Source organism: Lissotriton vulgaris, chromosome 5 (genome assembly GCF_964263255.1).
Source record: "Lissotriton vulgaris chromosome 5, aLisVul1.2, whole genome shotgun sequence".
NCBI lineage: Eukaryota > Metazoa > Chordata > Amphibia > Caudata > Salamandridae > Lissotriton > Lissotriton vulgaris.
In genome coordinates, this window is record NC_141693.1 from 1786490893 (window position 1) to 1786513228 (window position 22336).

Genomic DNA, 22336 nt, shown 5'->3' on the forward strand with positions numbered 1-22336 from the left:
GAACCAGTTGCAGGGTCAGTTGACCGATCTAGTGTTGGTAGATGACCTCACCGTTCGCTCTCTGCAGTGGTGGAACCCACAACATTTATCCAAAGGACGCCCCTTTCTCGACCCTGTTCCACAGACAGTGCTAACAGCAGACTCATCGCTCACTGTTTGGGGCGCTCACCTACAAAGTCACACAATCCAAGGATTATGGAGTCTAAAGTACAAGAGCCTCCATATAAATCACCTAGAGCTACTAGCAGTGTTTCTAGCTCTCAAAGCCTTTCAAACTCACCTAATAGGCAAAACTATCCCATTCCGCACAGACAACATGACAGCTATGTACTATATACAAAAAACAGGGAGGTATACACTCTCTCCAACTATCACGCCTAGCACAAGCCATTTGGAAATGGGCCATACATCACAAAATGTATCTCCTAGCAGAACATCTCCAGGAGTAGACAATCACATTGCAGACCATCTCAGCAGACAGAGACAGCAAATCCACGAGTGGAAACTTCATCCCCAAATTATTCTTCCCTACTTTCAGGAATGGGGATTTCCTCACATAGACCTGTTCGCCACAGCTCAAAAGCAAAGCGCCCTAGCTTCGCCTCCAGGTTCCCACACACGCACTCCAAATGCAATACCCTATGGATGAACTTGTCTTGGATATTTGCCTACGCTTTTCCGCGCCTCCCATTCATTCCGCTGGTAGCTCGGAAGCTCAAGCAATCATCCCTCAAACAATCATCCCTCAAACTCATTCTCATAGCTCCTACATGAGCGCGTCAACCTTGGTTCATCACCCTTCTAGAGCTTTCAGTAGTTCCACACCAAAAGCTGCACCTCAACTCCAGTCTCCTCACTCACAACCTTGGAGAAATCGGGCATCCAAATCTCAAGGAACTCAACCTGGCGAGTTGGCACCTGAGGTCATAGAGTTTGGTTATTTACAATTACCACCAGACTGTATGAATATCCTAAAGGAGGCTAGGAAAACTACTACTAGGGAATGTTATGCAGCAAAGTGGAAACAATTTGTTTTATACTGGAACAATAACCATATCAATCCCCTTGATGCTTCAGTGTAAAACATCATCTTATCTTTTACATTTACAGCGATCTGGATTGACTAAAGCCTTCATTTAAGGACTAAAAAAAGTAATACCACCAAGAGTTCCACCTGCACCAGTATGGAACTTGAACAGAGTCCTTATGAGGCTAATGGATCCACCTTTTGAACCAATGCACAAGTATCAACTAAAATTTCTCTCATGGAAAGTTGCTTTTCTTATTGCAATCACTTGCCTAAGAAGAGTTGATGAACGCTAGGCACTAACTATACAAGAGCCTTTCTTTCAATTTCACAAAAACAAAGTTGTTCTTCGAACCAATCCTACATTTCTTACTAAAGTGGTTTCTGCTTTTCACATCAATCAATCAGTTGAGTTATCCGTGGTCTTTCCTTAACCTGATTCTGTAGCAGAACGAGCCCTACACACACTAGATGTTAGAAGAGCTCTACTAGATTATGCGGAAAGAACAAAAGATTTTCATGACAAAACAGCTCTTTGTTGCTTTTTCGCCACCGCACAAAGGTAATCCCATTTCTAAATCCGGCATTGCAAGATGGATCCTGAAATGTATCCAACCACGGTATGTGAAAGCGAAAATAGCCTTGACAATACCCCATAGAGCACATTCCACTCCTAAAATAGGGGCTACTATGTCCTTTTTAGGGCATATTCCCCTAGCTGACATCTGTAAGCCAGCAACATGATTTACACCGCACACATTTACCAAACACTATTGTGTAGATGTGTTAACGAGGCAACAAGCTAATGTAGGCCCGGCTGTACCCTTTTTTTTTTTGTTGATATTTCAAAAACCTTTATTAAACAGTATTGCATTGTAAAGTTACATGACTGCACAGTATTAAAGCATCGTAGACAGACATGCGAAGGATACCTCCAGTACCAAATGTATAAAAAAATACAGAGAGGCAATATCAATAGGAGCACCAATACAGTGGGGTGGACCACAGAAAAAACTTCTTAGGTGAGGGAGGGAGGATAGCTGAACAAAGGGGAGGGAGAGCAAAAAATGAGCAACTTATTGACCATCTCGCAGAGTGAGTGAGCTTCAGGCTTTGTCTTCCAAACCTCCTTTTCTTGCTGTTCATCTGAACAAAGTAGTCCTTCGGACAAGGCCCTCTTTTCAGGTTTCAGGTTTAAAGTCTTTATTGCGATTTTTACATCATAAAAGACATCGTATGGCAAAAGAGTAAGAAACATACAATAAAAATAATAAATTAAGATCATCGTAATTACATAGAGCATTTCATCGTTAAAAAGAATTAAACAGTATGATAAAGACCTCATATTTTAAAACCATTTAAAAAAAATAGTTAGGATCAAGATGCCTGCAAATGTCTTGCTCTTATGACCCATGCCCACCCCAGGTATTTGGCAACACATACTACTACCACTTCTGAGGTGGTGGTACGTAGCGCCCACAAAGCCTCAGCACTACCTCGAACTTTAAGCTGGCGGCAGATAGGCCTAATCCATTTGCTTCTTGGTGCGTGATAAGCAGGGCATGCAAATAGAAAATGACCTGCACTCTCCTTATGGAGAGTACACCATGGGCAGGAATCAGTGGTAGAAGGAGACCACTTCTTGGTAAAAGACCTAAAAGGCAAAGACCCAACTCGAAACTGGTGATGCAGTTTTTTATCAAGTGACTTGGTAATGACGTCCCAATAGATCTCATAAGAGGGATCCAGTTTGTGGGACAGGAATCTACCTGTTAAGCTAGTAGCATCTGAACTAATTACAGATTCTTGTTGAACGAAGGCCCAATATAGTGCTTTGAAATCTTGCTTGGAGGGAAAAACAGTGGACCCAGGGGAGGCCCACAGCTGATTACAGCCCATGTCTTCCAGGATTGATTTAACTTCTCGCAGCCAAGGTATTCTACTGGACCCCTAAGCTGATCTTACTTCCTCTAGTTCCCTGGCAAAGAGGCTTCACTCTGGGGACGTCCAAATGCGTCTCCACAGAGCTACAAGCCGATATTGAGCCATCTCATTAATAGATTTACAACCCAGGTCCAGACAGAGTGGTTTAGTCGGAGCGGATTGGGGAAGTCCTACCAATTTACGCATAAATTTGTTTTGGACTTTTACCAGGGATGATAGGTCCATGTACCCCATAGATCAGCCCTGTATAAAATAGCAGAGCTGACCTTAGTATCATAGATCCTAAGAGCGGGTTTAACCCTTTTTGTTAAAGACCTTTTTTGCTCCTGCAGGAGACAACCAGTAAGACGTGCAAATTTTAAATGAAGTGTGTCAACCTGTGGTTTCCAACTAAGGCGGTGATCCAAGGTTACTCCTAAATAGGTCATTACCTCTACTTGTTCAAGACTTTTGCCGTTCATGGTCACCGAACTTTTAATGGGACGGTTTTTAGTTAAGACCATAAATTTCGTTTTGCTCACATTGATTTTCAAATCGTTGACCTTGCAAAACTCGTCAAATCTGTTTAATGCGGTTTGCAGGCCACTGTGGGTTTTTGAAAGGAGCAGAGTGTCATCGGCGAAGATGAGCATGGGGAACTTGGTCCCATCCAGTGAGGGAGCATCAGAGGGAGTGTCAGCAAAAAACGTCACCACCTGGTCGATAAACAACAAAACGAGCGTGGGTGCCAAGACACAACCCTGACGGACGCCTCGAGTTACGGGGAAGCAGTCCGTCACCTGCCCTTGGCCTCCCCACCTCACCCTTGCAAAATTGCCCTCGTGTAGTCTTACTACCAGGTCGAGCAATTCCGACGGCAGTCCCAGGTTTTTCAGGACAACCCACAGTTTGGCCCTTGGCACAAGGTCGAAGGCCGACTTTAGATCTACAAAGGCGGCATAGATGGATTACCCCGCCTAACAGGACCACCATCCAGTAAATCATGGTAAATCTGAAGACCTGGTCGATGGTGCTGGTGCCTGATCTAAAGCCAGCCTGTAGTGGGGAAAGAATACATTCCATCTCCATCCAACCCTGAACTCTGGCAAAGACCATCCTGGCAGTGATTTTTTGTAGGGAATCTATCAGACATATGGGGCGATAATTGGTCCCCTTTTTGGGTCGAGCGTCAGCGAAAGACCTATTGTTTTCGCCTTCGGGGGAATCTGAGACAGCGTTCGGTTAGGCGCCTCTGCTGTCTCAGATTCGCCCTCGAGGGCGCGCACGGCGCTGTGCACATCCCCTGCCTCGCATTCGCAGCCTCTCTCAATCGCACACAGCCACACTCACGCATGCGCGCACACACACATACACCCACGCAGGCACAATGCATCGGGATACACATATACACACGCACAGCTAACACACACAGCCACACATATACATACACACGCACAGCTACACACACGCGCACCCCCCTCCCCCCAACCTCACTTACCGCATCGGTGCAACTCCGGAGTTCAGCAGCCACCGCTGGGCTCTCCCTCGGGCATGGGAGCCCCGCGTCACCACTGCTCCTCTCCTAGCCAGCCAATCCGTGGGCGCGGGCTTCCAGCAGGAAACGGAAGTCCCGCCCCACGGCAGTTCTCCGCACGCACACGTCTTGTTTCAAATGCAGCTCTTTATTGGACTTTGGCGCTGTGCTTGCACAAGAGCTGTCACGCGACGTAAAATAAGTTTTAGAAGCGGCTGTCACCTCGCAGACGAGAGGCCTCCTGCAGCAGCTGGTGAGCCCCAGACTTCAAACATAAATCATTTACCTGAACGCCCGTATCCTGGGTCTTTTAGAAACCCCATTCTACCCCTGTGGTCCAGGCAGTGCTTAATTTAAGGATGCTTCCAACCACCCGCCCCCCCCCACCCACCCTGCATTGATGCCTGAGTGAGGTGCCCCTACACGCCCTCTGCTGCCCTGAAGCTCAGCTCTCCAGTCCACTCACCGACAGTGAACTGTGTGCCAGTCACCCCAAGCCTCTACTCTAGGAGCTTTCTCGAGCTACATCCGGCTAGATTCCTGCCGAACAACCTAGCAAAGTCCGTGCAAGGATTGTATCATAGTGTATGTACCGCAGTGTTTACTTGCTGAAGATGCCAGTGAGAGCTGTGGGTACTTTGCACCCAGGGCATTAAGTGGGACGAAAACACGAGGGGGGGAGGGGGCTTGAAAGGTATCTGACACTCTGAGTGCAGCTCCTGCTACTGTGATTGATGCTGGATGCTACACGGTGTGCCTGAGTCGCAGCGGCCGTCACGTGTCATTCTTATCGCTCTCTGCCGGGGATTAATGCATCTCACATGCTTTCTGCACTTTAAGTGCTGTTTAAATGCACTCTGCTTGTTAAAATGTCTTCCCTCTTTATTGTGAGTAGGGTGTAGGATCCATAGTGCACTGCTAGGGACTACTATTCTCCGTAGCACACCACAGTGTCTCAGTTAGGGCTGCGTGCCAATTTGGTTTCAGTTCGGCTCCAGGGGCCCTCACACTGGATCTTGATGGCCGATTATGCGATTTATTGACTTGTGTGGACTGCCATTCCTCTTTTATTCAGTGATGTTGTGCCACTAGGTGAAGATGCCAGTGAGAGCTGTGTGTACTTTGCACCCAGGGCATTAAGTGGGACGAAAAAAACTAGGGGGGGGGGGGGGGGGGGGGGCTTGAAAGGTAGGTGACGCTCTGAGTGCAGCTCCTGCTATTGTGATTGATGCTGGATGCTACACGGTGTCTCTGAGTCGCAGCGGCCGTCACGTGTCATTCTTATCGCTCTCTGCCGGGGATTAATGCATCTCACATGCTGTTTAAATGCACTCTGCTTGTTAAAATGTCTTCCCTCTTTATTGTGAATAGGTTGTAGGACCCATAGTGCACTGCGAGGGGCTACTATTCTCCGTAGAACACCACAGTGTCTCGGTTAGGGCTGCGTGCCAATTTGTTTTCAGTTCGGCTCCAGGGGCCCTCACACTGGATCTTGATGTTTGTGCAAGATTTCCTTCTTCGTTAGCGGCGTCCGAATATTCTCACATTTTCCGATGGCCGATTATGCAATTTATTGACTTGTGTGGACTGCCATTCCTCTTTTATTCAGTGATGTTGTGCCACTAGGTGTGTAACCAGAGAACTACACTGCCACCTTCTCCTAGTCACCCTCACACCATCACACCTTCTCACCCTCACACACCCTCACTCTCACACACCCTCACACGCCCTCACTCACCCTCACCCCCCCTCACCCCCACACCCTCATCCTCACACACCCTCACCCCCACACCCTCATCCTCACACACCATCACACCCTCATCCTCGCACACCATCACACCCTCACCTCCCCTCACACACCCTCTCGCCCACCCTCACTCACCCTCTCTCACCCTCGCACACCATCACACCTCCTCACCCTCACACCTCCTCACCTTCACACCCTGACTCAGCCTCACACCCCCTCACCCACCCTCACACCCTCACCCCCTCTTCCTCACTCACCCTCACAACCCCCTCACCCCCCCTCACCATCACAACCCTCTCACCCTCACACACCCTCACCCTCACATCCCCCCACCCTCTCACATCCTCGCACCCTCACACACTCACCCTCACACCATCAAACCCTAACTCACCCTCACACCATCACACACTCACCCTCACACCATCACCCTCACACCATCAAAGCCTCACTCATCCTCACACACCCTCACACCTCCTCGCTCACTCACCCTCACACCCCCTCACCCTCCCTCACTCACCCTCACACACCCCCTCACCCTCACACACCCCCTCACCCACTCCCCCACACACCCCCTCACCCCCACACACACCCTCACCCCACACACCCCCTCACCCTCACACACCCCCTCACCCTCACACACCCCCTCACCCTCACACACAACACACCCTCACTCACTCTCACCCACCCTCACCCTCCCTCACACCCCCTCACCCACCCCCACCCCCTCACCCGCACACCCCCTCTCACCCTCACACACCCTCTCACCCCCACGCATCCTCACCCCCACACATCCACACCCCGCATCACTCATTCGCCACCACAACATCAATCTGTGCAACAACTAGTTCAAATATGTTCTCTCAATGTTTCAAGCTTTATTACAAATGTAACAAAAAGATGTTAATATTTCACTTTTGTTCTAGGAGTTTTTAACAATAAAAGACACTGAACATAATCTTCACAAGTTATTTACAAAAGTTTAAGCTATTGCCATTATAAATTACAATACCTTTTTATTTAAGTATTAATTATGTAAAAAAAAAAACATTGTTATTTGTAATATCAATACATGTAAGTCATGTAAATACAACACATATTGCATTACAAGTGCTATATGTGTCACATTTGCGAAAGTTATAACTATTGGCATTGTAAATGACATAGCTATTAATTTCGCTATTTTCAAAAACAAAACCTAACTAACAAATTTGTCATTTACAATTCCAATAGCTCAAACTTTCCTAATGCGAGACCTATTGCATTGCAAATGCTTGTTTAAAAATGGGGAGAATTTCCGCCCCCTTCCAGGACACTGGAATCCGTGCCCCCTTAGCGATGGCATTGGCTACCGAGGTTATATAGGGAACCCAGAGTTGAAGGTTAATTTTAAATAGATCGTCCGGGATGGAATCCATCCCTGGCGCTTTCCCACACTGAACCAAGCGAATTGCAGACTCAGTTTCTAGAGAAGTAAAGGTTAGCACTTTGTTATGAGTGGGGTGGGAAGTTTCCCGCTTGACTTGGACATTACAGGATTCCAAATCAGGGTCCAAAAACTGGCTAGAATAGAATTCGACCCATGCCTCCGCAAACACATGATTAACAGGGATTTGTGAATCGGGGTTCCTACCCCACTTCACTATTTCCCAAAATTTAACTTGGTTAGGGGAGCTACAGGCCTCTAAAAGATCAGACCAATGGCGTTCATCCCACTCTTTTTTCGCCACCCACTGGGCTTTTTTATACCTTATGCGTGCCTCTTTTATATCGCTTGAGATCCTGATTTTACTGCTTTGATTGGTTCGCTATGCGCGACTCTGCAGGTTTTGTTGTACCATTTGTCTTGACAACCCTGTGCCTTCACCTTTCGTTGAGTTGATGGAAGGGTTAAAAGGGCCTTAAGTTTGTTAAAACATTGTTCATGAAGGTCACAGATCTGGTCAGTGGCAGCCGTGGTGGAGGATAATTTCAAGATGTCACGCAGGGTCGTCGAAACTACCTTCGTTATACCGTCTAGGAGGGAGGAATCCTCCACGACCCTGGACCATTTGAGCCTTCTTCTATCGTCAGTCAAGATGGCATCACCCGTTAGATATGCAGTTGATTTAGACCCAACGGGAACAACTGGGAGTCTTAAGCTAAGGGACAATGGATTGTGATCGCTTTCCGGGCGAACCATGACTTCCATGTCGACCAGAAGAGACCAGTATTCCATTTTTAACAAGATATAATCTATTCTGCTTTTGCTAGCCCCATTGTCAAAAGTGGGTTTACCGGCCTTATGAGAGGCCAAATGCCGATTGGCTGCTCGCAGACCCCAGTCCAAACACAACCCTGCCCAGTGTAAGGCCGCCTCGGTGCTCCTCTTGATATTATTCAGGGACCGCATCGGGATATTCCACACGATATCGTCCTCCAACCCCAGGTCCTCCCCCACACTGAGCAAAGGTTCAAAAGTGCAGTTAAAATCCCCTGCTAAGAAGAGAAACGTATCTCTCCCAATCCCTTCAAGGTATGAATCTAATACATTTAATATTGCTGGGCAGCGCCCTCCGGGGCAACCTCGGGCGTAGACGTTAATAACTACAACCTCTTGACCATTTTTCTTACTTAATTTGATTCCCAGGAGATCCGGGTTGTCCACTATAATTTCCACTGGTCTATAGCCAATAGACTGTTTGACCCAGATAACTAGGCCCCCTGAGGCTCTACCTTTATGGCCCTTCACTGCTGGTTTGTAGAAATGTAAAAACCCAACCCTATGGATTGGATCAGGAGCCCAACTCTCTTGAAACAATAGAATATCGAAGGTGTCAATAAAGTCGACCCAATCCTCTGAACCCATACGCCCCTTTAACCCCGCTATATTCCATGAGGCTAGTTTAAGTGACACAGCCTGACTGGGGGGTACGGTGACATTCTGAACACATTGAGCCACTCCCGAAATATCACACTTGCTGGATTGAGGACCCACCTCCAAAGTAACATTCTTATTATAAATGGGGGCTGTCCCATTCTCTGGATCCTGCGTACCTCGCCCGACAATCAATGCCGTGTTACAATCTTCGTTAGCCTCACCGACATGATTGCTAGGAACACTCCCGCTCTCAGCCACAGAGTAAAGTCAGTCGATACCCTCCAGACCAGAAAGGCATTCGAAGCGATTAAACAATAAGGGATAGTGCAGGGTTGGGGGAATTCTATCTGCTTGGAATCCTCTAAAAGGTCTTCTTGGGATCATATGGTTGGGGGGGAACTCACAAGAGCGTTTGGGGTAAAAGTACCCAAGACCCAGTGTCTGCACATCACCCAGCCTACCAAACCTCGCTTGCCTGCGTATAAAATCCACTACCCATGGGTCCTTAAAAGATATGATAATACACTCCCCTTCTAAGTCCTTAATAGAGTAGCCCACCCAATCCACTCTTCTCACATTCAATATGTCTGTGGAAGAGGAGGGGGGGGAGGGGACGATGTTAATTTAGCCAAAATATGACTTTATTTTTAACCCCTTCGCTGCGGCGGCTATTCCGCCGCAGCGCTAAAGGGGCGGGGCGGCCGCGCGGCGGCCGCATGCTGGTGACAGAACCGCTCCGTCACCAGCCGCGGTTAAGCTATGCAGGTGACGGAGCGGTTCCGTCAGGAACCGCCCCGCTCATTAGAACGCCCGCGCAGGCGCGAAATCAACGCCGCGCAGGCGCGGCGGCTGGGCCATGACGGAACCGCTCCGTCATCAGCACAGCTCAACAGTAGCTGATGACGGAGCGGTTCCGTCATCAGCAGGGGAGGGGTTAAGATCCTGATAGTGCTCAGTTTGGCCCTCCCTGAGGGGTGCGACACATGTTAGGACAATCGTGTATGGGGTGGCTTCAACTGGTAAATCGGTGCGGGAGGTCCCCGTTTATTGACCTTTGCAGAGGGAATTGAGAGGTTGGTAGTTCTATTCCCCAAAACACCATTACTTATTTTGGGTTGTGTGGATGTATTAGAGTCCCCCCTCCCTTGAGTTTGGGCTGGCTTAGCCACGGGCGGCTTAGAAATGCTCAACTGACGCAGGAGGTTAGATTTGGTGCTGGCCTACTTTGGGGCCTGTGAAGTCGTGGCCAATTTAGGTATGTTGTCATTATTTGCAATTCTTCCCCCTACCCCCGTCCCTTCGGGTTTGTTCAAGGCTGACCTGATGGGTGCTGGCTTAGCAGATGTTATGGAAGATAATTCACCTGTAGCCACTGATCGCTGTGATTTGCGATTACTGGAGATATGATTCACCGGGACACTTGTGGATTGACTAGTTTTTTTAAAAGCCCAGTGTTGGTATTAACAAGATTCTCGAGAGCATCCAGTTTTAAGGTCATCGCTCTAGCAAGGCCCTCTTTTCTTACCAAAGTGGTTACCTCTTTCCATGTGAGACAGACCATCACTTTACCCACCTTCTTCCCACCTCGACACCCTTCCAAGAAGGAGAGACTCCACCGTCTGGACCCTAAATGTGCACTGTCTTTTTATCTCGATCACACAAAAGAATTCCGGGTGGACGATCAACTCTTTGTTGGATATGTGGGGGCCAAGAAAGGTCAGGTTGTGCAAAAACGCACCATCGCTAGATGGGTTGTTCTATGAATTAAAATCTATTAGTACTGTTAATCAAAAAGGTGATATAGAAAAGTGATGTTAAAAAATACCTGGCCTAGTGATAGAACCCGCACTTGAAAGTAAGCCCATTAACCCGCTTAACCTTTCCGACACCACAATTTTTTAATAATACCAGCCAGTGTTTATTAAATAGTTTTTTCTATCACTAGGCCAGGTATTTTTTAACATCACTTTTCTATATCACCCCTGACCCTACTGACACTCACTCCAATTCACTCACATAGCACCCACTTTTAAAAGGTGCTCCAGCGTAGTCGCTTGTCGCAGCACTCCCCCGTCCGGCAGCCGGGCGGGAAGACCCCAATGATGAAGCATGACGCCAAGGGCCCTTTTGGTGTGTGAGGGGTATTTTAACACACAATGTGTATTCCATAAACAACAGGATATACACTGACCCTCTTCGAGGTGGACCTTTTTGACTAACAGTACTTTCGCAAGAGGAGGACGTGCCCACCTCGGTGCCACCCAGCACCACCTCTTCCTTCCCTCTTCTTGATTTTTCTATTAAAATCTATTAGTCCTTGGCAAAGAAGGAAGCCCCAGTGGGACTGCGTGCCCACTCCACTAGGGCGACGGCGGCTACTGCTGCCTTGGGGCATTGGGTTCCACTCCTTGACATCTGTCAGGCGGCCACGTGGGCATCTCTGAACACATTCACCAAACATTACTGCCTGGACAGCCAAGTCAAGAGAGACGGCTACTTTGGCCTTCTGTACTCAAGGACTTTCTGGTTTGCACTTGGTTCGCAAACCCTCTTCCAGGGTTGGCATTGCTGGGGTATCTATTCTAAAGGTAAGGAATCTATAACTACAGTCTTCTTCAGATGGGCAAGTTACTTAAGTTGTACCTGTAAGACAGATGTATTTATAGATTCCTTACCGCCCCACCCATCCTCCCCAGTCTGCGAATTGACTTCTAGGAATAGGGACTTCCTTACAGGGCCCTAGTTATGTGCACCAGTGGTCAGTGTCTTGTTGGCTCTGCTCTTCTGGCGTGGAAAGTCATGTCAGAACTAACTTCAGCACGCAGGGAGCAGCATCTAAATAGACTCCGCAATGTCATCCCGGCGAACACGATGCGGATGACGGACACGGAGTCCACCAGTACCACCTACCGACGTGCAGGGGTACTGCTATAGAAAAATTCTCGGGATCCAGTCTGACGCCTGGGGGTAATTCTAAAGGTAAGGAATCTATAGCTACATTTGTCTTTTACAGATGCATCGTTACCGAAGGTAAGTAACTTGTTCTTTAATGAACTATATAAATAAATAAATGTAAATTCAAATCCAAGCTCTCCATCTAATAGTATGTTGTCAGTGTAATACATTGTGTATCAATTAGTAACATTAGCAATACATTGTTTGCTTTGTGAAATATTTGTATTATCCGTCCGATTCATTCTGAAATTATCATACCAAAATGAAATTACATACTAAATAAAAAGGATTATGTCTTTACCTAACCAACGTTGTGACTCAACCTATTAGGACACTTAGCTTTTTTTGCAATAAGGTTATAATAATCTCTGCATAAATAAAACAGAAATACCATAGTTATATAGCCATGAATAGGGCCAGTTACTCAAACCGGAGTTGTTTGTATGCAAATTGTAACAGCCACTTCTTAAAATGTTTCTGCTTCAGAAAACTATTTGCCATTTATTTTCAATACATGTAGCTTTTTCTTATTCCTGATAATAGCTTGTGAACCTGTTGCTACATGACATATTTGTTTTTCCTGTGTCTTTTTTTCCAGAGACACTTACCTTTGACATGGAGCTGAACGCCGAGTGTGCATCATCTCCAATGTGATATACAGTGTTTGGAGGAGCTTCGCTCAAATTTGTTTGGGTGTCCAAAGAAAAAATGTCTCAGCCAAGCAGTTTTTGGTTCCTGTTCTTTCCCATCGCTGCCCTGTTATGTTTATTTCATGGATCCAGGATGTTCTGAATTACCTACCTGCAGTGAAACCTACGTTCAGCACAGCCACGTATCGCGGTCTACAGCGACAGTGACCACTCATCCATTAAGCATGTGTTTAGAACCTGCGGATAGGCCCTTGTAAATGTTTTTCTCCTGTTTTGTTTTACAAGTGCCTTTTAATGTGTTTGATGCTGTTACTTTTGCCAATAGCCTTCTGTGTAGATGCAGTCTCTTTGAAAGGCTTGCTTATTCCTTTTGTTACTGAACATTTGTGAGGAACTGTTCACCTTTGAACTCTGAATGTTTAATAGAAACAGTGTTGGGGACTGCACAATCCCTGTTCAAAAGACGAATCAGAAATAATTACTCATTTCACAGCTTTTAACTCTTCAGGGTGTGACAGGATATCTGGACCAAATGTTGTGGAATGCCTTGGCATATATGCCATAGCACACCATGCCCTAACTGGCAGTCACAATATGAACATATTTGCCACTTACCTCATTAAACTATTGCAAAAGTGATGTATCTCTGTGGAGATAAAATATTGTATGGAAGTACAATAATGTTTCAGCATCCCAGCGTATATGTTCTGATGTTAATGTAAATTTGTATCCCAGCTGAATTGCTTTGAAGGAGACTTAGTTTTTATTTTTCCAGCTGTTATTTTTTGTTCATTCAGATAAGCCATGGAGAAAGTCATCATCCGGAACGTGCATACAGATTCTCTTGTTTAGTTGATAGGGAAGCAGTTGAATGAAGTTAAACTCTTGACTATGCAACTGCAGTTGTACATTTGATGCCTTAGTTATGTGGTGATTGTATGCACAACCAAGAAGTGGTTCAACGGAAAAATGTGAGAAAAGGGACTATCTGTCTCATTGGGTTCAACTTAACTATTGCGAAAAGATCTGGTTCAGCATCTTATGCAGTGACAGTTCAGTGGTTTTACACTGAGAAAATGGTTTCTATTGTGAGAGTATGAAAAAAATCCTTGTTTTCAGGTATTCTTGCCAACACTTTCCCTCGCTTTATAAGATTTTTTCTTTTGGGCAAGTTACTTTGCAAACCTGTCAGTGCTCACATAAAGTTCTAGCTCTTTCCAAAAACTGATTTTGGTTTACAACTTGTTGACTTGCAGCTGAAACAAGATTTTGAACATAGTGTGCATCTTCAGGAAAGACCAACTGTAATCACTTGGTGTTGACCATCAGGTTCTTGAGTTGTCTATTTGTGTTCCTGGTTGTTTCTTTTTATAACATTATCCCTCTCAAACAGATGCATCATAGTTGTTCTAGCCTTTGTGACAGGGCCTGATCCAAGCTCCTAGCAGTAAAAATCTTTCCAACTTTTTGCTAACATATTATTTCTTATAATTTCATGTTTATAAACCTTTTTTTATAAACCTCTTCAAAACCAAAGTACCAGTTTGTGTGCCCACTATTGTAGTATACATGTTGTTGATGTTCTATTAAAGGTGTTTTAGTCTACCCAAATTAGGGGTAAGAAAGACCACAAAAGGCATCATGTTTCAAAATAGCAAGGAGTCAAATTGGCTGCTGTAAACCAAGTTTTAGATGGTCGGTCACTTATTATGTAAGTGTAAGATACAAATTGTGCCTTTTTAGTCGATTGACATTAAATCCATTACACAAATATGTTAAGAATTATTTCCCAGTAATGCAGTTACCAGTTCAGTTGTGTATGTAGTGGTGTTTTATGAATCCCACAGTGGTTAAAAGCAATTGTCCACTTGGATGCCCTGCTACAAGAAACACTGACATGGGGTGAGTTTGAAAAAGTGGTTCAATTTTTTATTTGACCTTTTATCCAACGATACAAAGTAAATAGTTTTTTGGAACTACAATATGCTATGCAAAAATGTTTTGCATGAATATATTTCCATGTGTTGTGTTTCATATGTGAAGTATGTTGTCAATTTTTTGTGTTCCAAAGCGAGTGGAACTTTAAAGCTAGAAAAGATATGTAAACTCTCTCTCTCTGTGCTCCCCAACACAATGTGATTGTTGACCCTAAGGAATTAATGTACAGAATACAAAAACATTTGATTTGTAAAGTAAAGCCAGCAACGAAACCCAAATAATATCCGTAGTGATATGTAGAATGCTGGTGATAACTTATTTTAAATAATCTTTCAAGTTGGCATGATGTTAGCTTGCAGGTCCTGAGATATTTTTCATTATCATCTTGTTTCCTTTAGCATAAATAGGTAAGGATAACGTAAACAGGCAAAACTAAAGATCAGTGTTGGAGCAGGAGACCAGGCAATGTTGTAAAAATGGTAATAAACCGTGCCCATGCAATGACACACTTGGTAACTGCCTGCCCGTATGTTTTTTATTTTGAGGCACTTGGTCTTTGGATGCACCACTGTACAAAAGCTATATAAAAAAATGCAGACGAAAAGAAATGAGCATTAAGGACCAACTTCTTGAAAAAATGTATATCTTTTGAATACTCCATCATCACTAACATGCGCCAGGGACATGCCAGTACCCCCATTATTATCAAAAGTTGGTACTTCTCTAGAGACCTCCTCAGTGCACATGATCTAAACGATAAACTAAGATTTTTTTTGACAAGGGCCAAAGCAAGCGTGATGGTTTTGCTGAACACTACCAGATTCCGCAAATGTTAACCACAAAGCTAAATGCTGCAAGTTGATTTTGAAGAAGAACATAAAATAATGCAGATTCATGTTTATGAGGAGAAAACAGAATTTCCAAAATGGTAGTGCTAAGAGTAGATCATCCGGTTTAAAATAGTCTGTACTTCATTTCCTCAGGAAACAGGAAAGGGGATGGATAAAATGAAGAAATTAAGTATGACTTTTATGAGCGATTCAAAACCTCGGATGATGAGACCCAAACAAAATGCAAAGTTGTAAATGGTGAGTGTACAGCAGTTCCTAAAATCAAAAAGGATTCTGTTGTACGTACATTAGGCTTTCTAATTATATATATCCTTTCTATGGATTGTTTGAAAGCAGTTGGCGCACACATGGTTTCTCAGAAGGCCAATTATAACACCATAAGGTCTCTATTAACTTGACCACCTTACCATGACTGCCAGTGAAATAGCAGTTTAGTTAGATTGTTTTGACCCACAACTCGTAACATTTTTTATTTCCAAATACAAAATAATTTCTGTGCCTTATCTAAATTCTGTTTTAAACAGTTATAGTTTGCAAATTAAAATAAATTACGTATTATTCTAATGATTGCTTTTGTATATATTATTTCTGTACGATCAAGGGTTTATTTGAAGGCTGATTTCAAAGACCGTTTAGGATAAATGTATACTGTATATATGTATAAAAACTTTGCATGAACCCATGCTGATTCCTCTAGACTAATATGTGCTGTGTAAACCCCTCCCCCACCCACCCCTCTATTTTTCCCCCAACATGCATATTCAAATTGGCCACAGTTTTAGAGCACTTTCATTCACATAGGGCCTAATTACAAGTTTACTGAAAATAGTCTTTCACTCACAAATGGGAGCTTGCAGTTGAATTGTTATTACGAGTTTGGTAGAAAACCTACCCAGCCAAGAATGTCCTCAGACGTATTTTATCAGCAAAAACCAAGCTGAATTTATCCTGAGAAACAAAGTGCTCTGACTGAGGAGGAATGTGCTGAAATACGAGTTAAAAAAACTGATTTTGGCGACCAGACCTCATTATGAACTTTTCCACTTTAAATCGAATGGGAGTCCTGCACTTAGTAGTTACTGTGTCTAATTGTGTGTAACCCATGTTTGATTGCAAAATATTTTTTTAAGGCAGGAGTCTTGTATGGTATGTACCACAATGTCTGTATCCCCAGTGATGTTTAACCTTTTGTGATTTCATTGTATTACAGCCTGGGCTATATAAAAGTAGTTAAGTGAGAGTTTTAACAAAGCTAAAATTTCTTGGAATGAGGTCAGATGAACGGTTTTAACCCAAATATATATGCTTTTCAAAAGTTTTAGAACAAGTGGACTGTTTTTTTCTTAAGACACCACAAATTCAAAACTGTCTGTACAGGTTCACGATTAGATTATTAAATAATGTTTTTTCTTGGTAAAGAACTAACTTATCTATCTGTACAATCTGTGGATCTGAATTATGAGTAATGTCACTGTAAATAATTCCTCCAATTTTGTAATCCCTATTCGTAATAATTAGCTGGAGTAATACATGTGGCTTCGGTCTCAGAAATTGTAGAATACTTTCCATTACATATTGTATTACAAAGCTGCATTTAAAAATAAGACTGCATCTTCACCTTAAATAGATTGTTCATCTCTATGATCTTGTGCCTCCTAAAGCTGAAATCTGTCAGAATGTAGGTTTGTGGTGAGAAGATGGACAAACGTATTACGAATTTTGTTTTTTTCAATTTTTTTCCTCCAAGCCTTTGCGCCAACCAACGATTTCATCCATTAAGGATCATATTTTATTTTATATTTGTAGTGCACAGTAGAGCACGTTGTTGCATTTTCAATGCAGTTCAATTGCAGTGGAAGATTTAAGGGTAGAAGGCCGGATTGTGATAAAGTATCTTGATAAAGCTGTAGTTGCATGATCAAAAAAATGGAAACTATAAGCAAACATAAATGTATTCGCAAGTGCAATGTCAGACCATTCTAATGAATAGGTAATGTGTGTAAATTGAGGAAAATTACATAAAAATCCTGTTGTGTGGGATAGGGTCTTTGTGTCATTGTTCAAGACACATCGTCAAAGGTCTGCCATGCTCAAATCCCAGGTTTGTCCCGTTACACTGTGTGATTACCAAACAAGTCACTATTGAAATGTTCTTATAATAATGTAATATCTTGAGTACACAGAAATAGGTATCTTGTGTGTGATTGATTTGAAGCCTCTTTGTTTCATTTCATGTTTTTTTCTGTGTACATTTTGTTATCCTATCACCAGCTGGCACAGATGTTTGTCTCTCTCTGAGGGTGCTATAGTATACCCAGATATTTGTTCTGTGTCTCTATTTTCTGCCATTAATTTTGGGTAGTTGGTGTCAAGGCATTATCTGTGTTGTCAGTTTCAATGGAGGAGAGAGTTAGGCCATACTGCCATGTATTTGCTATGGTTTCCATTTTGTCATTTGCCAACATAACTGTTGCTTTAATACTTGCAAGAATAGCCATGCTATTTGCCTTGTGTTTGTAATTCAGCATGCTTTGGAAAGAGTTACATTGTAAAGATGTGTTTTTGTACATTTTATTTCTGTGATTTCTTTAAATATAGAATTCTAAAAAAAAAATCTGAATCTGCATCTTAGTGTTGTTTTATCCAGTCTAACCTCTGTCACAAGACATCTTGTATTACTAATACGACAGCCACTATTATTGATACAGGTGAGTATTGGTAATTGCGATGTGTGCAAATTGCTGGTTGTTTCATGTTAAAATTGCTGAGGTGTGCATGTTAATACCAGATAAGAGCATATGAAATGGAAAATTGCACGTAGAACCCATGCTATTGCTCTGATTTCCGGGTCAAAACCAGATTTGGCCCGGAAGCGTGGTTCCTGAAATCCATTGTAGCATTAACCTCATGCGCGCTAGCGGAATCCCGCTCGCGCGCTGAGAATTCGAAAATCGCACTTTGCGTGACGAGCTGGGCTCGGCATCAGCGTGCGAGCGGGCTACGCGATGACGAGCCCAGCTCGTCATCAGCTCCGAAGGGGTTAATGCATTGGCTAACACTGCAGCATTCTTAATACCAGTTTGAGCGCAAACACCCATCCACTGTCTCCCCATTCTGTTATTAAAGGCCTCATCAGAGAAGGTCCAAACCAGATCATTAGGACTCACCTGAACAGCACATGCGTTGTGCTTGCGAGGGTGTTTTGTTTACAGTAAAGAGTTTGAAGCCCATCATTGCTTACCATTCCTTGGCATCATTGTCACTCTTCTATGCCGCATTAAAATGAACCAACATTTGCTCAACTTTATTTACATCGTCAACACCTTACTCCATCTCCTTTATCCATAACCCTATGATGTATGTTGCCCATTAGCCCCTCCCTATATAAAACACATTTATTTGTAAACCAGTTGTCCAGCAAACCATAGTCCAGGCCCTGCAGATCACTGTGTGGCCACAACAGAGCTACAACATACAAGATAACTTTGTGCATGCAGCACCCACTGTAAAAAGTGGAAGATGCAGGCCATGACTTGGAAGTCTACCTGGGGTGGCGTGGCTTTTCATCCTTCCGTGGTTGATTAAGCACTTACCGCTGAGCTGAGAAGGTAATGTCTGTTTACAACCAAGAGAAAGTTTGTTGTCAACTCCAAGTAATTGAAGAGGAAGATGAAGGTTTTATCCGGTCTCACCAATTTGGACACATTATTCTACGTCAAGGTTGGCAAGGTACAGGCTGGCTTTAAAACCTACAATTTAGACTGGCTGACTTATTTACAATGTACACTCCCTGCAAGGCTAAAACTTGCCTGTCCTCCTCCGCAGTGTAAACATGTCATATTCCCTATACTAATTCACCACTAATTCTGTTTGGGTTCCAGAGTAGCAGGCTACCCGCCGAAAAGCGCTTCCAACACCTCATCAGGGGCAGCAAGTGCTATATAAATGCAAACCCTTCCCTCTTCTATCCCTCCACTATCCTTTTCAATCTAAATAAAAGACTAACATGTCTACTGCTCAAATTAATTTAATATTTACTTATACTAATTCACCACTAATACTTTTTGGCTCCTGTAGTATCGTGCTACTCGCCGAAAAAGCACTTCAACGCTTTGTCAGGTGTATTAAGCGTTATATAAATGCAATTACAATATCGCTTGGATATCACGACCCAAGTTATACAGAGCAGCAGACAAACACACATATACTTGTAGGAGGACACTGGCCAAAAACACTAGAAACAACCTAACTACTTGCTCTGTTACAAAGGCATCCTTCCATCATAACTCAACTATAACCTTGTGCGCTTCGGCTACGAACACAAATGTGCAAGTCAGTACAGTAACTTAACCATAGACACAAGTGATAGGCACAAGATCACAGTGCGTAAGGGAGATGAGCCAGGCAGAACACATTGTAACTATAATGCTGTACAGTTTTATAGGCCTTGCATATCATCCTTGAGGGTATGCTGCCACCAAAGAAGGAAGTAGCACAGGATCTATCTGAGAAGGGTGTATTGCAAATATCAGGTTTAAATATTAGCAACCATGCAGTCTGTACCACCTACACGGTCACCTGATCATGCACAAATGTAATTTTAGATTTAAAAACAATTTATGTTGTGATGTTGCCCCTATAGAACTGTTTAAAAAGCATCACTGTCACTCTTCTGTGCTGCCTCCTAATTGGCCAGCATATGCTCAACGTCACTTCCATTAAATTCTGTAGCGCACAGAACAAGCACAGATCACAAGACTGATTCGATTTCATTAGTGTACGTCTACTGATCGAGAAGTGGCTGAGGTTATTTCTGTAATTGCCACCACCTTGCTTCATCTCCTATATCCTCCACCCTCAAATATTCCCTCAAATATTCCCACAAAGTTCCTATGTGGAGAAACACGGTGTCCTTGCCCCCCGTCAAGCCGGTTTTCGCCCCGCACACTCCACGGAGTCGGTTGTTATGTCGGTCCTTGACACCCTCAGGGAGGGCATGGACACCAATCAGCACCAGGCGCTTGTGCTCCTCGATCTCTCAGCTGCTTTCGATACGGTGGACCACAACACCTTACTTTCCCGTATCGCGGCGGCGGGGATCGGGGGGAGTGCCCTGGTCTGGTTGTCCTCCTTCTTGAGTGACCGCACCCAGGCTGTCCGCCTGGGTGACTACACAGCGGACACCCGAAGAGTTCATTGCGGGGTTCCCCAGGGTTCCTCTCTCTCTCCCCTCCTATTTAATCTGTATATTGCCCCTCTTATTTTCTCTCTTCAACAGATGGAGGTCACCGTATTTAATTATGCGGATGACCTCCAGCTGGTCTTCAATCTCTCTTCTCCTTCTGCTACACTAAACTTTCAAACTGTTATGCTTCATATCAGGGACTGGATGAACCACAACCACCTTAAACTCAACCCCGATAAAACAGAACTGGTGTTGACGGGCGGTTCATCCAGCCCCTGGTCCCCTCTCTTCTGGCCCCCTTCTCTTGGTCCTTCTCCTGTTCCCTCTTCCTCAGTCAAAACTTTAGGCATTAAACTCAATTCTCAACTCACCCTTCACTCCCAGGTTAGCTCTGTGGTATCTTCTTCCTTTCTCTCACTGCGTACTATTCGCAGGGTGTCCCGATTCTTCACTTTCTCCGCACTTAAACTCATCATTTTGGCCATGGTGGTGTCCCGCCTGGACTACGGGAACGCCCTGTATGCCGGCATTCCCGCATACAGCCTGCGTCGCCTTCAACAAATACAGAACCAGGCGGCCCGCCTGGCCTTCAATCTCCCCAAATTCCACCACTCTACCCCTCTTTTGAAATCACTGCACTGGCTCCCCGTGCGAGCTAGAATTCAATTCAAGCTTGCATGTATTACTTTCCTGGCCCGCTCCAGTTCGGCGCCAGCTTTCATCTCCTCTGAGATCGTCCCTTATGTCCCCACTAGGGCTCTACGATCCTCCACCCAGTCCCTCCTTACCATCCCACGCTTCCGGAGAAAGAAGTGGGGTGGATCTAAATTTGCTGTCCTCGCCCCTACCCTCTGGAATTCCCTTCCCCTTGAACTTCGTTCCATCCCCCTCTATTCACAATTCCGTAAAAGCCTCAAAACCCATCTTTTTACAAAATCCTTTGACTAATTGTCCGCTTTGACCTCCCTACCTCTACCCTCAGTCCCCGTTAGTTATAGCGCCAAGAAGCAGCTGGTATACGTGCGCTTAAGAAGAACTTTTAAACTCAAACTGATGTAAATATATAATTTACCGTCGAAATTTCTATGCAGGTAAGTACTTAGTCAATAATAACTCAATCGGAAAGAAAGAAGACCGAGTCCGTGGTGTTAGAGTTCTTAGGGGTTTTATTCCTTAAAAAGGAATGGTCAAGACCAGGATATCATATTCTTCCCACCACAGGGGTGGAAGAAGGGATAGAGCGCTACATTTTATTGACAGTACATAGCTTATATACTTAATTCATGTCACAGAAAACAGTACAGTAGGCGTAGCAGCTGAGAGAAGACAAGATAACAGTAGCCACGTGTTACTAGTACGTAATCAGAAGGCGTGGACTAGGCGTGAACTGGAGGTGTGTGGTAGAAACGTCACAGATAGGTGTCACAAAAGGGGTGGCACTAAGCAGAAAGTTGCAATGTCAGCAGAAATCAGAGGCTTGGATGCGCGCGCAGCTGCATGACGTGTGATGGACGTGAAACTGAAGGATGCAGGGGACTTGACATTTGTACTGACGGAAAGAGACAGAAGTCTGGCATGTCAGATCAACTTGTGCTTCTATCATATCTGATATCTGGTGTTTAGGAACTGAGCTATCTGGGCGGAAAGGTCTCTGGGGCAGAAGCTATTC

The 22336-nt window shown here is 44.3% G+C and overlaps 1 protein-coding gene across 7 annotated transcripts in view; it reads left to right on the forward strand.

Annotated features, from left to right (window-relative positions):
* Nucleotides 1-16809, forward strand: part of STAT3 (signal transducer and activator of transcription 3) — a 378615-nt gene extending 361806 nt beyond the window's left edge. For all 7 annotated transcript variants that reach the window (XM_086924116.1, XM_086924122.1, XM_086924118.1 and 4 more), the window contains one exon: nt 12642-16809. In XM_086924116.1, coding sequence (XP_086780242.1) covers nt 12642-12697 — 56 coding nt within the window. In that variant the 3' untranslated portion in view covers nt 12698-16809. The remainder of the gene's footprint in view (nt 1-12641) is intronic.
* The last annotated feature ends 5527 nt before the right edge of the window (nt 16810-22336 follow it).